At 34.4% G+C, this 15,811-nt stretch overlaps 1 protein-coding gene across 4 annotated transcripts in view; it reads left to right on the top strand.

The window, feature by feature from the left end:
* Positions 1-15,811, top strand: part of SLC33A1 (solute carrier family 33 member 1) — a 33,794-nt gene that overhangs the window by 7,485 nt on the left and 10,498 nt on the right. For 2 of the 4 annotated variants that reach the window (XR_014076889.1, XR_014076890.1), the window contains exons 2-6: positions 5,726-5,916; positions 10,226-10,410; positions 10,690-10,807; positions 11,787-12,002; positions 13,184-13,379. Coding sequence is in view for 2 of the 4 variants with exons in the window: in XM_081570592.1 (XP_081426718.1) it covers positions 5,726-5,916; positions 10,226-10,410; positions 10,690-10,807; positions 11,787-12,002; positions 13,184-13,351 (878 nt within the window). In the remaining 2 variants the exon portion in view is untranslated. Of the gene's footprint in view, positions 1-5,725; positions 5,917-10,225; positions 10,411-10,689; positions 10,808-11,786; positions 12,003-13,183; positions 14,229-15,811 lie in introns of those variants that run through there. The other 2 variants (XM_081570592.1, XM_081570593.1) reach the window with 2 other exon arrangements.

Raw genomic sequence — 15,811 nt, 5'->3', positions numbered from 1 at the left:
CCTGTCAGCCCCTAATCTGTTTTCCATCTTTATAATTATGTTATTTCAGAAATGTTACATAAGTGAAATCATTCAGCGTATATCCTTTGGTGATTGGCTCTTCTCACTTAGAATAATTTCTTTGAGGTTTGTCCAAGTTGTTACATGGATCAGTGATTTGTTCTGTTTTGTTGCTGAGAAATATTCCATTTTTTATTGACATACCACACTTCGTTTTACCACTCATTTGTTGAGGGTGATTTGAGTAGTTTCTAGTTTTTTGATAATTATTATGTGAAAATAAGTCTTCATTTCTCTCAGATAAGTGCCCAGGAGTACAAATGCTGGTTTATTTGTAAGTGCATTTTTAGTTTTGAAAGGAACTGACCAAATTTTTTCTGGAGTGACTATATCATTTTATCTCCTTACCAGCAATATATGAGCGATTCAGTTTCTCTGCATCCTCGCCAGCATTTCATGTTATCATTATTTTTCATTTTAGCTATTCTGGTGTACCCTGCATCTTCATGTGATAGTTTGGAATGCTTACTGTCAACTCTTTTATAAAAGTCAGAATTCAGCTTTCATCTTACAAAAAGTGATTTTGGGGTGTCAGGATATAGGTTGTACAAAAACTGAATGCAAGAACCTCCTATCATAGCATCAGAGTAGAGATATATATGTATGTTTAATTAATATGGATTTTGTGCTTGACCTGGACATATTTTAAAACATGGAAAAGTAAAAGTGAAAGTTGCTCAGTTGTGTCCAACTCTTTGTGACCCCATGGACTATACAGTCTGTGGAATTCTCCAGGCCAGAATACTGGAGTGGGTAGCCTTTCCCTTCTCCAGGGGATCTTCCCAACCCAGGGATCGAACCCAGGTCTCCCACATTGCAGGCGGACTCTTTACCAGCTGAGCCACAAGGGAAGCTCTTAAAACATGGAAAGAGTGGTTCATTTCCTTCTATTCAGTGATACATGCTCTAGAGTTAGCATGAGATGGGAGCATTGCATCTATTGGTCTCTCAGCTTCAGTTTTGCATCCTGGGCTGAGTTTAATGTTTTGGGACAGTTGCTGCTAAGTCACTTCAGTCGTGTCCAACTCTGTGCAACCCCATAGACAGCAGCCCACCAGGCTCTGCCGTCCCTGGGATTCTCCAGGCAAGAACACTGGAGTGGGTTGCCATTTCCTTCTCCAGTGCATGAAAGTGAAAAGTGAAAGTGAAGTCGCTCAGTTGGGTCCGACCCTCCCCGACCCCATGGACTGCAGGCTACCAGTAGGTCTCTTGATAACCAGACAGCTGCTTATTCTGGTGCTTGATTGAAGAAACCATTTCTTCTACCCCAGAGGAGAACCTAACATTGCTGGAGTTAATGAGAAAGTATGTGATCTCAAACATGGCACCTCTCTAAGGGGTTAGGAAAACTAAAGGATTATGAAGATTTCAAAATTAGCTTTGTGTTTAGTCAATTTTCTATTGCATGCTGTCTTTCAAAAATTCTAATCCTCAAGTGAGATATACTGTATGTATAATCAAAACAGCATTTTCTGAGAGTGTTCTTTGGGATAGATGTTTTGAGCAAATGCTTAAGGGAGTGGTTTGTGACATAGAAGAAAGTTCTGTTTCCTGTTGACACTTAGCTGGTGAGCCAGGGCCAGATACATAGTATTTCTATTTCAGTTTCCTCCATGGTGAAAGTGAGAGCAGTGGACTGATGATAGCTGTCCAAAGTCCCTTCATACTCTGACTTGTGAAGCAGAGAAAGCTGTGCTGAAAGCAAGATAAAAGGAAGGCCTGATGGTAATGTAAAACAGAAACTGAAAGTTTATTTTCCTGCCACTGACTTCTGAAGGACTGAAGTTAATTCCCATAGTGTGAGAGTTAGAGAGAAGCTGTTCTGATACAAGGATGGTTGTTATCAGAATGTGCTTAATTTTTCTACCTTTTCCGATGGTGGAATAGAATGAACCTACACCGCAAAGGGTCTGGAGGCCTGGTCCAAAGCCTTGAAGGTTGACATTTTTTGGAAATCTAATGTTTTATCTTAAAAATTCTTAGAAATTTTACCTTTTCTTTAAAATACATTTTTCATGAAAATATTTCTAAGTTATTGAGTAAATGAACTGTTTAGGAAGATGTACCATGTTTGGTCTACGTACCTTATAATATACCACCCATATGGGGAGATGAAGGTGGGTAGGGGTGAATACAAGTAACCAGTTTAAAAGAGGTTTGCTCAAGTATCTATGTCCCAGACTTCATAATTGGAGCTAAAATAAGTACCTTTTTCCTCAATCCTATTGGTTTGATCGGAAGAGAGGTTACTTGCAGTAGGTGTATCTGAGCATCTGGGTAGTATAATGGGACACATTCTTGTTTCAGAATCAGATCTGAGTTTGAATCCCCTCTCTGGTACTTTCTGGTTTGTGATTCTCTTTCACTGAGTATAAAGTAGGAATAATAATGCTTATCTTAGTGATTTTGAGATTTATTGCACTGTCCTGTTTTGCCCTGGCATAATAGACACTTAGGAGTTGACTGTTATATCCTTTTTGAATACTGGTGAATTGTTGCATAATCTTATCTGCAAACAATACTGAAACCTGTTTAACTTGTTCTTATTAATTTTTTTTCTCTCTCTGCAGTGGGATCAAAGAGTTTAAATTTAGATGAAGATTTTGTTCGCTAAAACTGGGAGAATATACTAAACAAAAATACTATACTAAAAATTTTTGCTGAAAGTAGTATATAACTTAAAACTTTAAATTTTCTCTTAGCATTTTTATAAAGACCATTAATTGAAATTTCTGGTGGCAGTGAAAGTTTTTTTTTCAGGATTTCTTGAATAGCTAATTTAAATCAAATAATGAACAAGAACTTTACCGATGAGAATAAATATTATAGATGACATTCCATAAATGTCATTATTTGTCAGTTTCACAAATGAAATTAAGAATGCAAAAATAATGAACATTAGCCTCACTTAACTATAAGAATAATCTTAAATTGTTGTTCATTGTTTTTGAACTAGGTTTCAAAACTCTATTAATACAAACTAGAAGTTATGTTATGATGTTATTTTAATGAACTTTAATCATAAGATGTGTATTTATTAGTGCATTTTAAAGTGAATACCTTTGCATTTAAGAATCTCAGTTTTTCCTGTTTCCTGTTTTTCTTCTGATACCTAAAATTGATGACAGATCCTTCTCAACTTTTGATGGGGTTATGTCTAGTAAGCCCAGTATAAGCTGAAAATGTTTAAGTCAAAAATGCATTTAACTTATTCTTGCCTACCTTAAACGTGCTCAGAACACTTACATTAGCCCACAGTGAGGCAAAATCATCTAACACAAATCCTGTCTTATAGTAAGGTGTTGAATATCATGTAATTATTGAAACTGTACTGAAAGTGAAAAACATAATGGTTGTCTGGGTACAGAATGGTTGTGCGTTTACCATTGTGATTGTGTAGCTGACTGGGAGCTATAACTTTTGGGTGCTGCCCAACTTCACAGCAGAGGATCATAATGAATATTGCTAGCCTGGGAAAAGATCAAAATTTGAAGTGCAGTTTCTACTGAATGTATATTGCTTTCACACTATCATAAAATTGAAAAATCTCAAGTGAGATCTTCATAAGTTGGGGTCCGTCTGTGTAAATTCCTGTTATGGAGAGAAGAATTCACCTCAGAATACAAATTTCCATGTACGTTTGAGAAGATTTAGCTTTTTTATTTGCGTAATTTGAATAGCGGAGCCTCATTTTTGGTTACGCTTCTGGAGACTAATTAGCCAATTCTAATAGATTCTTTTTTATTTTTTAAAGTTTATTTATTTATTTCATTTTGGCTGTGCTGGGGCTTTGTTGCTGCGCTGTCTAGTTGCAGTGAGCAGGGGCTGCTCTCTAGTAGTGGTACATGGGCTTCTCATTGCTGTGGCTTCTCTGGTTGCAGAGCACAGACTCTAGGGCATGTGCGCTTCAGTAGTTGTGATGCACAGGCTTAGTTGTCCCACTGCATGTGGAAGCTTCCCAGACCAGGGATCAAACCCGTGTTGCCTGCATTGGTAGGCAGATTCTTAACCACTGGACCACCAGGAAGTCCTAGTAGATTCTTAATTCAACAGTATATTAAAAAAAAAAACTTTATGTAAGCAGTACGAAATAATGGAACCCAAATCAGAAGATTTAGGTTCTGCCTCTTAATTGGACCTATGGCAAAGATTTAAATATTCTGAGCTTTTCCTTGTCTCTTATAGTAATAATGCCTGCTTTGCTTGTCTCACATGTTAACTACAAAAGTCAAATGAAATAGGGGGCTTGCCTGATGGTCCAGTGGCTAAGACTCCATGTTCCCAATGCAGGGGCCCAGGTTCAATCCCTAATCAGGGAACTAGATCCACATGCAACAACTAAGACCTGGTACAGTCAAATAAATAAACAAGAATATATATTATTTTTTAAAAAATCAAATGAAATAACATATAAGAAAGGATAATTTTTAAATACTAAGGTGAATTTGGTCTATACCACGAGTTAAGTTGATCTAAATAAGTGATGCTGTCTGCCTTCATCATAAGTGAGGTTTAAACTGTAGTGGTTACCTTCACCGGAGAAGGCAATGGCACCCCACTCCAGTATTCTTGCCTGGAGAATCCCAGGGACGGGGGAGCCTGGTGGGCTGCCATCTATGGGGTCGCACAGAGTCGGACACGACTGAAGCGACTTAGCAGCAGCAGCAGCAGCAGTTACCTTCACCTAGCACAGCAGAGCAAGACTGAATAGAGGAAAACCTTGACTTAAGGAAGGTCTACTGTTTTTGAAAAAAATGGCTAGACTTCATGAACAGTTAGTTGATTGTGTTGCATTAGCAGTAAACTAAAAAGCAAACACATGTGAAGTTGAATACAATTCCAGAATGTTAGAGCTAGAAAACACCTGGGATTTTCTAGGCAAGTCTTCTTACTTTACAAATGAAGGAACTGAGAGAGAGAGTTATACATTAAGTTTCATAGAGATAAAATAAGATGCATTCTCAGGGTAGTTAAGGAGATGCAGGTTTTAAAATGGGTTGTATGAGGCACTGACTTCAAATGTAACTTCAGGCAATGTTTCAGCCTTCTCTCAGCCTGTTTCATCATCTGAAAATTGGGACTGGTAATAACTTCATCTATTGTGTTGTAGTAAAGGGAACGATATGTGTAAAATGCTTAGCACATTTATAGCACATGATATGCACTCAAGAAATAGTGCCTCTATTATTACTATTATTTTTAGCTATTATGCAGAATCTTTCAGAACGTTATTCACTCTCTCTGCTTGTTTGAAATATTGACCAATGGCCCAGCTCTCTTCCACTGAAACAACCAAAAGAATGTGTCACGTTTATGTATCACAGTATTGAAAGAGAATATTATTCTTAAACAGATTAAAAACAAAGTTTAAAAACAAGGCAGAAAGAAAAGGCAGAAAAGAAAGGCAAAAGGAAAAAAGAAAGAAAAGGCAGAAAATTTAATGTAAATGATCATCTGTTTGTTGTCTAAGTTGTCAAAATTTAATGAAGAACTGAAATGATTTAGGTGCTTAAGAAGTATGACTGATAGATCTTATGGGATATGAAAATCATCTCCTGCCCTTAAATAAAATGACACAATAGACTTTTATTTCATTCAACCCACTAAACCCTTCCCTTTTTCCTTGTTAAGTATCGCTGTCTATTCAAAACATTTTAAATTTCAGATTTCCTTTTCTTCTGGGGAACTGTATTTTTGATAACAACAACTTTAGTTGCCCTTCTGAAAAAAGAAAACAAAGAAGTATCAGTAGGAAAAGAAGAAACTCAAGGGATCACGGATACTTACAAGCTGCTTTTTGCAATTGTAAAAATGCCCGCAGTTCTGACATTTTGTCTTCTGATTCTAACTGCAAAGGTAAGAGATTTATAAAGCAAATCCCCCATTCTGGTACAAGTACCAATATCGTGGAATACTTCTGTTGCCTTTTCATAAGTACCTTTCTACTAATACTAGAATTTAACAATAATAACTAATATACTTTATTTATTTACTAAATGTATTTAAAAAGATATGATGATACCAAATCAAACATAATTGCAAACTAAGCTAAATGTCTTAGGATCTTGAAAAAATTATGCCAATTTGAAGTACTTCTAGTCAATGTGAGTGTTTTTAATGAAAGATATTAATGCTTGGAATGGAAATGAATGGCATGAAAAACTAACAGCACTCTGCTATTAGAATGAGTATATACTTAAAGTCAAAGGTATTGAAATTACTTACATAGAATGTAATTTAAAAAGATACGGAAATGAATATTAGAAGATTATTTAAAAATCAGTTGAACTATTTCAAAATGTTAAAAGGAAATATACCATCAAACAAATGGAGGTTTTAGTGACAATTCTGTATGTTTTCTCTATTAAGATGTCTTAATTTTTTATAGTTCTAAAACATTTTAAAGAGATTATGCTAGAAGAAAGGTAAGTATACTTTGTTATAATGAACTGTTGGAATTCGTATTCCTAAAATATGAAATTGGTTACAGGATTTTTGGATTATATATTTAAACCTATCTACATAAACACTTTTATAGCTATATTTTGATAACACTAAAGTAAAAATTATAGTCTTATTGTTTTGAAATAGTGAGTTTTCCCTCTCGTGATAGGGAGGTTTAAGTTTTTAGGAAATTTTAGGAAAGTTTAAACTGAAGGTTCAACTTTAGAAAATGCTAAAAGTTCAAGAAAGTTAATACTATTATAATGGTATTATCTAATTACATCATTTAGACATAACCATTGGTAATATTTTTGGTGTATTTCCACTTTCCCCTATATATGTATGTGCATGCACATGTGTATACACACACTTTACATATATAAATATAATTAATACATTAACTATAGTTACTATACTTATATACACACAAATACTTTAAAAGTGAAATTGTATGTAATTTTTATCTTGTTATTGTCTTATTCCATATTCCTGTATCATTAATATTTGATAACATACTTTTTAATAACTATAAATTGTTACAGTATATAAATGTGCTATAATTTACTCATTTTTTATATTATTGTATATTTAATTTGCCATGTGTTTTAATTACAAAAATATACTAGTGAATATATTTGCGTGTAATTCTTTGGTGTTCTGAATATTTCCTTCCAGTTGATTCTTAGGTTCTTTCCTTCCAATAGATTCAATGAATATGATTGTTAAGTTGCTTTTTAGAAGATTTTATAATTTATACTGTCACCAGCAATATATAAGGAGCTGCTTCAAATACAGAGTCTAAAATTCCATGTTCCCCCTTTAAAGTAAACCTCATTAAAAGTAACACCTCTCCTAACTTTTAACATCATAGATTAGTTTTCCCTACTTTCCAGTTTTATATAAGTGGAGTATCCAGTATTTTTTTTTTATTTCTGGCTCTTGTACTCTTTTACTCAACATCATATTTGTATAATTTATCCATATTGTTATTTATAATAATAGTTTGTTCATCTCATTGCTTATAATATTCCTTTGTAGGAATATACCACAATTTATCCCATTCTATCAGCACATGTTTAGGTTATTTCTACTTTTGGACCATTATAAATAGTGCTTCTGTGAACTTTTGTGTACATTACTTTTGGTGAGCATAGGTAAACATTTCTGCTGGGTAAATACCTAGGAGTAGAATTGCTGGGCCATAAGAAATGTATAGTATATACTCTAAACAGTTTTCCAAAGTGATTGTTCCAATTTTCCCTACCACAAGCACTGTGAAAGCATTTCAGTCATTACACAACCTTGAAACTATAATATTGTCGTCTCAATTTTAGCCTTTCTGGTGGGTATGTCATAGCATCTCATTATGATTATAATTTCTCATTTCCCTGATGACTAAAGAAATTGAGCATCTTCTCATATGGTTATTGGACATTTGAATATCCAGAGTTCCCCCTTTCTTTAAATTTGTAGAATTTTTTTTTTTATATGTCCTGGATATGAGGGTTTTTGTTAGATATGTGTATTAGAGGTGTCTCCTACACCACTTTTAAGTTACGAAGAGAAAGTATGAAATATCTTTGACTTTTAATTTTTTTATGTGAAATTTGCTCTTTGGCTTCATTCTGAGAAAGTATTTGAAGTAATATTTAGCATTAAATTTTTTTTATTTGTATGTTTTCACTTACTGAAAATTTACTTGTATAATTGAAGGAATACCCATATGTTTATCCAAATTCTATAATTAATTGTTAATATTTAGTGCTACTTTTTTATTCTGTAAATTGTGTTATTTTACATAATTCTTTTGAAGTATTTGATAGTAATTTGTACATATCATGCCCTTTTATCCATAAATATCTGAAGTATGTAGTATATCTCCTAAGAATAAGGACTTTGTCTTGCAAAGCCACAACTTGATAAAAAATCAGGAAGTTTAAATTGATACGATACCATTTTCCTTTTAAAAAATTATTTATTTATTTTTTGCTATGCTGAATCTTCATTGCTGCATGCAGGCTGTCTCTAGTTGCAGTGAGTGGGGGGCTACTCCTCATTGCAGTGCATTGGCCTCTCATTGCAGTTGGTTCTCTTGTTGTGGAGCATGGGCTTCAGTAGTTGCAGCACATCAGCTCAGGACTTGTGGCTCACGAGCTGTAAAGCACAGGCTCAGTAGTTGTAGTGCATGGACTTTAGTTGCCCTGCAACATGTGGCATCTTCCTGGACCAGGGATTGAACTCCTGTCCCCTACATGGGCAGGTGGATTCCTATCCACTCTACCACCAAGGAAGTCCAACACAATACCATTTTCTAGTCACAGTCCATATCCAGATTTCACCAGTTATCCCCTAGAGCAGCCTTTATAACTTAATTTTTTCCTGGCCAGCAATCAAATTTAGGATCACATACTGCATTTAGCTGGTATGAGTGTTTCTTTGTTCTTCATGACCTGCTGGACACACTTTTTTTTGTTTTTTAAGATTATTTATTTGTTTATATTTGGCTGTGCGGGGTCTTTTATGCTGCATGGGCTTTCCTTATTTGCACCAAGTGAGGGCTATGTTCTAGTTGGAGTACACAGGCTTCTCATTGTGGTGGCTTCTCTTATTGAAGTGCCTGGGCTCTAGGGTGCTGCGCTTCAGTATTGTAGAGCACAGGCTCAGTAGTTGCAGGGCTTACTTGCTCTGTTGCATGTGGAATCTTCCCAGACCAGGGATTGAACCCGTGTCCGCTATATTGGCAGGGGGATTCTTTATCACTGGACCACCAGAGAAGTCCAACCTGGACCTTTTAAAAAATATTTTATTTTTTTATTTTATTGGACCATAATTGATTTACAATGTTGTATTAGTTTCAGATGTACAGCAAATTAATTCAGTTATACATATACATATATTCATTCTGTTTTAGATTCTTTTTTCATATAGGTTGTCAGAATTTTGAATAGAGTTTCCTGTGCTATACTGTAGGTCATTGTTGGTTATCTGTCTATATAGTGGTATGTAGTGACCTAAACACTTATAAAGAAGACAGGCTGGTTATTCTGTAGAAAGGCCTTCTGTTTATGTTTGTCTAATGTTTCTTCATGTTTAGGTCCATCCTGTGAATATATGTCAGAAATATCACAGAAATAATACTGCGAATCTTCAGAGAATTTTATCAGGAGCCATATCATGTTCCTTTAGCCATTAATTATTGTGTTAACTTTGATTACCTTGTTTAATACATTGCAAAATTACTATTTTTCCTTTTGTAATTGAAAATTCATTTATGGGGAAGTACTTTGAGACCATCTAAATATCTTGTTTCACCTCATACTTTTACCCACTACAATATTTTAGCATTCTTACTCTTTTTTTGTTGCTGTTTTTAAGAATTAATCTAAGCATACCTTTTTTTACCCATCATTTAAGTCAACCTTTTAGATATGTTGTCTCAGAAACTTTTGAAAAGCTAGATGACTTTTTGTTGTCAGTCAGAAATCATCAAAAATGTATATTGTATGTGGCAATGATACTTCATTTTAACCAGATTTTTTTGGAGTCAAAAGCTTTTCTTTTAAACTTAAAATATACAGAGCAATAAGTTTGGACTTGAACACTGTTTATTGTAAGACAGAACTTTTTGAAATGGAAATTTAATTGTGATTAAATTAAACGTATACTTGGAGGAAAATATTTCATGTCATAAATTAAAATATTTTTTGTTTTTATATTGCAGATTGGTTTTTCAGCAGCAGATGCAGTAACAGGACTGAAATTGGTAGAAGAGGGAGTACCCAAAGAACATTTAGCCTTATTGGCAGTTCCAATGGTTCCTTTGCAAATAATATTGCCTCTGATTATCAGCAGATACACTGCAGGTCCCCAGCCACTAAACATATTTTACAAAGCCATGCCCTACAGGTAAAAATGAAATGAAATGAAACCTTACTTAATAAGAGAGGTTAAATGAGGAACAATCATCAGTATTGCTAATGTCTATATATAGAGTTTATATGGAAAAAGGCTTGAAAAACATCTTTAACTTCTGTATCATTTATATGCACTTTTATCTCTTTTAAACTTCCTAACAGGTTTTAGATTCAGGCTTCTTTCATATGGTAGGCACACAGATTTCTGTTTCTGTTATTCTTTTTTAACCTAAAATAGAAGTCAACTCCACCTTTCTTTCTTTCTCTGTAGATTATTGTTTGGATTAGAATATGCTCTACTGGTCTGGTGGACTTCTAAAGTAGAACATCAAGGGGGATTCCCTGTGTATTACTATATTGTAGTGCTGCTGAGTTATGCGTTACATCAGGTAAGCTTGCTGTGGTTTTTCCCAGGAAGTAAACTGTCCTGTGTAAAATAAAGATGTTTTTCTGCAGTTGCCTTAAAATAATGATGATAAATTTTAAGATTTATGCATGAATCGGATACTGAAGAAATTAGTGAATTTAAACCTTGTGGATTTAAATATATATACACACACACACACACATATATATTTATTTGGCTGTCTTGGATCTTAGTTGTGGCACTTGGGATCTTCTCTAGTTGTGGCATGGGCAGCAGAGTATGCAAGCTCAGTACTAGTGGCACACGGACTTAGTTGCTCCACGACATGTGGGATCTTAGTTCCCTGACCAGGGATCGAACCCGTGTTTTCATGTTCCTAAATGGAGGGTTAATTCTTGCTGCTTAAGCACTTTTTGCCTCTCCAGGAGATTTTCCTCTTCAGTTTGTCATGTAAATTTTTAATTATATATAAGAAAGTTATATGCCTATAATTGTATATTCATGTTACCTTTGAATATTTGAGTACTTACACATATAATACATATATACACACATATGATATATCTAGGTATAGTATAAATATGAAATCTTGCTTATTACTGTATGCATCCTTCAGTGCCACCTCACTTGTCATTCTCAATTGAGCCTTCCTTGAATACATGTGATAGAATTAATCTATTTATTTAAGCCCTGATAGCATGATGTATGCACTTCCTCTTTTACAGTATTTACTGCATTTAATTGTATTTATTTATTCCCTGTTTTCCCAGCTTAGAATAAATTCTTCAAGAGCACAAAGGGACTGTATCTTATTCATCTTTGTATTACCGTGACCAGACTTAAAGCCTGGCCTGTAGCATGTGCTCAATAAATATTTGTTGATTTGAATTTAATAAGAGTCATGAAAATTAATTTTCAGATTTGTGCTTCCAATGTTCTTAATTAGACCATATCTTTCTAAAGTTTCGTTGTCCTGAAGATGTTTTATGTTTTCCTTGTAGGTTACATTGTACAGCATGTATGTTTCCATAATGGCTTTCAATGCGAAGGTTAGTGATCCACTTATTGGCGGAACATATATGACCCTTTTAAATACTGTATCCAACCTGGGAGGAAACTGGCCTTCTACGGTAGCTCTTTGGCTGGTAGATCCCCTCACAGTAAAAGAGTGTGTAGGAGCATCAAACCAGAATTGCCGGACACCTGATGCTGTTGAGGTAAGTATGTTGCAATTTTAGATAATAGTAAGCGAATAATAAGATACTAATTTCCTCATTTTGCCTCTAGAGGTACTTCATCTTTTTAAAATCATATCTGCCCAGAGTCTCTAATAGTTTTTTTCTTTCCCATCATAACTGAGGGTATAACATACTCAAATCAGTAAAAGTAGCTCCCTTGGAGTTGCTTCTCAGCAAGGAAGAAACATCTCTACCTTGTGTACCACTGTCCTATACAATAGGAATTTAATATTAGTACATGATTAATAGCTAAGTTTTATAATGATAGAAGAAGGGAAATTCCATTGACTGTTCATGTTACAAAGGGAGCTAAAACTGAGTGGTTAGTAGTTTGTTGGCAAATTATTTCAAAGTAACATTAACCCACTTCTAGAGTAAATTCTGGAAAAGGAAATGGCAACCCACTCCCATATTCTTGCCTGGAGAATCCCAGGGACGAAGGAGCCTGGTGGGCTGCCGTCTATGGGGTCGCACAGAGTCGGACACGACTAAAGCGACTTAGCAGCAGCAGCAGCAGCAGAGTAAATTCATTGGAAATTTCTGCACACTTCCAAATATGAAAAGCTGTATCTTGAAAATGAATATTGTTTACAGCAAGAGCTGAAAATTGTCTTTAATACTGTTAGTAGCATTAGACAGATTAAGATACATTAACTTTGGAGAAGGAAATGGCAACCCACTCCAGTATTCTTGCCTGGGAAATCCCATGGACAGAGGGGCCTTGCAGGCTACAATCCATGGGTTGCAAGAGTTGGACACGACTTAGCGACTGAACAACAACAACAAAATTTTACTTAACATTGTGACATGAGCATGACCGTGTATCCTTAAATACTTCTTGAGTGCATACCTTTTTTCTTTTTATAGTTGTTTTACTTAAATTAGGGTCCATATAACTTCCCTTTACTGTGTTTTATTATTTTGCCTATTACATCTCCTTAATTCTGTAACAGTTCCCTGTTTCCCTCTTTTTGGGGGGTAGTAATAAGAAATATATATAACATTTAAAAAAAGATACATTAACTTGTTTTGTCACTTGAATGAAATGTTTGAGCACAAAAATGTTTTGATTACTCCTTTAAATCACAAAGTAGAAACATATAAAGTGCTGAATTCCATTTTGAAATTGTGGAGTATTTATTATAATTTTATTTTTACAGCTTTGCAAAAAACTCGGTGGCTCGTGTGTTACTGCACTGGATGGTTATTATGTGGAATCTGTTATTTGTGTTTTGATTGGATTTGGTTGGTGGTTCTTTCTTGGTCCAAAACTTAAAAAATTACAGGATGAAGGACCATCTTCATGGAAATGCAAAAGAAACACGTAATGCATTCACTACTGGACATTCTAGGAAGGTAACTCTACTTTAGTTTTAACTCAGAGAGTTACGATAATCAGTGTACAGGAGTATAAAATGTTATTTTAAACAGGAAATTATTAATATAAAATGCCAAATGGTTAAAAATATAGACATCTCTCTGTATATTTAAATATTCTGTTTCCTTACCTTGTCAATGTATTTAAAGTTTACTTAAGTTCAGGGAATTGGTACTAAAACAACTTTTCTGGTCTTGTTATTTGATTTATATCTTTTTAATTTACTGACCAAAGCATGTTTTAAGCTGCAGTGCAGTAGTCATGGGTGATAACCATGCAGTCAAGTATTGTTATCAGTACCTATTATTGAGCTATGTTAAAATTTTTGGTAAAATATGATAAATGGAACATAGCTTGATATTCATGTACTATCCACAGCTAGTCTGGCCTTGTTGTCAGTTAAATCTTATTTTGAATTGCAAATTGGTTGAATTTTATGTGGAATTTGCTGAGATGAGAATGTAAACTACTGAAATACCATTTTAGTTGTTAGCTTCTGACCATAACCACATTGTGCTAATGAATCTGTGTTAAAGACTATTTTAAATGTATTTCCTGCTTTTGTAAACATTAAAGATTTATAAGAAGATTATTCAAACTATTTTTTATAAAAGGAAAGCTATGACTTCTAATTTATTGATTCCCCTTCTCCTCCCCCTTTTTGGAAGCTATCTTGATTCCTTTTTAACTCTTATCCTAAAGCAAACATATGTTTTTTGTCATAAGTACTTCATGGCACACAGACAGTTCACAAGGGCATCGAATTTAATGTTGTATGTATGTTCGTGGCAAAGTTTTGAAAATAAAAATTAAGTGTTTTTCTTCAAGTAGTTTGTTTTTGTTATTGATAGGAAAAAAACCAGTAAAACTTACTGATTAAGTAAAATTTAAATTAATAATACTGTAGTTTTAGAAACTAATGTTTTGAAGAGAGAGACAAAGACATTTTGTGCCTTTGACAGGTTATGTATTGGAAAAACTTCCTTAATTAAGCACTTTACAAATGAGAAAAGATGTCACAATTGCTTTATACCAAATCAGGTACTATTTTTCCACTTATTAAAGCACAGCCTTCTGTTTGTAAACTATAGTTTACAGTGGAGAATTGCTTTCCCAGGAGAATTGTTTTGAGTACTTTAGTAATTTCCAGCATATTATATGTACCTGGTGATAAGGTTCTATGCGTGTTTTGTGTTGTATGGTACTTTGACTCTTTAGAGAGTACATAAATCTTTCAAAAGTTTGAGAAAAGGAGATAGTGAGTTGACTCTTATTTAATAACTATTATCTTTGTGGGAAAATACATACTAATGTTTCATTTTGTTAATTTAATGAGATAGATTGAGTTTTAGGGTGGGATTTTCTTAAGTAATGGAAGAGAAAATGGGTGGGAGGAAATGGCATCTGAAGCATCTGAAGAAACGTAGAGGCATTGGCTTCTAGAATTCATGCATTGCCATTGGAAAGCCTGTGTTGGGCATTGATGTCAGATCCTGAAGAATCACCTGAAAAATCATCCTAGAAACACGCCAAACGATAGACTACAGTACTTTATCTCATGGGTTGTCCATTGTCATGTATAATAATCAAAATATTTACTCGAATAAAGAAAACCGACTTAATCCTCATGTGAAATGTATTTTGATTTTTAACTTTTGGATTAAGACACATCGCCATAATTACCTTTATTTTTTCCCCATATTGTTACAAATTATACATAAACGTACTTTAAGTTTACAGATCATTAGGACTTGAAGTTCTAAAGTGTATTTTAAGCCTTAGCTATAAGGTGAAAGCCATTCTTTGCATTTGCTCAATAAATGAACTCATGCTTTGAGTTATAGTCATTTGGGTATTTGGATACATGCTTGTAATATATGTCAGAAATGACTTGTTAATATCAACGTTTATACACTGATCACTGATGGCATCTTACAAATGATCGACCTGAATGTGAGGATCTGTTTGTTGTAAATCTACTAGAAAATACTATTTTTGTGTATAAGTGTTTTTCCTTACTGATATTTCATGGAAAGATGGGCTCGATAAAGGACAGAAATGGTATGGACCTAACAGAAGCAGAAGATATTAAGAAGAGGTGGCAAGAATACACAGAAGAACTGTACAAAAAAGATCTTCACGACCCAGGTCATCACGATGGTGTGATCACTCACCTAGAGCCAGACATCCTGGAATGTGAAGTCAAGTGGGCCTTAGAAAGCATCACTAGGAACAAAGCTAGTGGAGGTGATGGAATTCCAGTTGAGCTATTTCAAATCCTCAAAGGTGATGCTGTGAAAGTGCTGCACTCGATATGCCAGCAAATCTGGAAAACTCAGCAGTGGCCACAGGACTGGAAGAGGTCAGTCTTCATTCCAATCCCAAAGAAAGGCAATGCCAAAGAATGCTC

Source organism: Giraffa tippelskirchi, chromosome 2 (genome assembly GCF_054371585.1).
Source record: "Giraffa tippelskirchi isolate mGirTip1 chromosome 2, T2T-mGirTip1v1.2.pri, whole genome shotgun sequence".
In the NCBI taxonomy this organism is placed as follows: Eukaryota; Metazoa; Chordata; class Mammalia; order Artiodactyla; family Giraffidae; genus Giraffa; species Giraffa tippelskirchi.
This window is presented reverse-complemented; position numbering and strand designations above follow the sequence as displayed.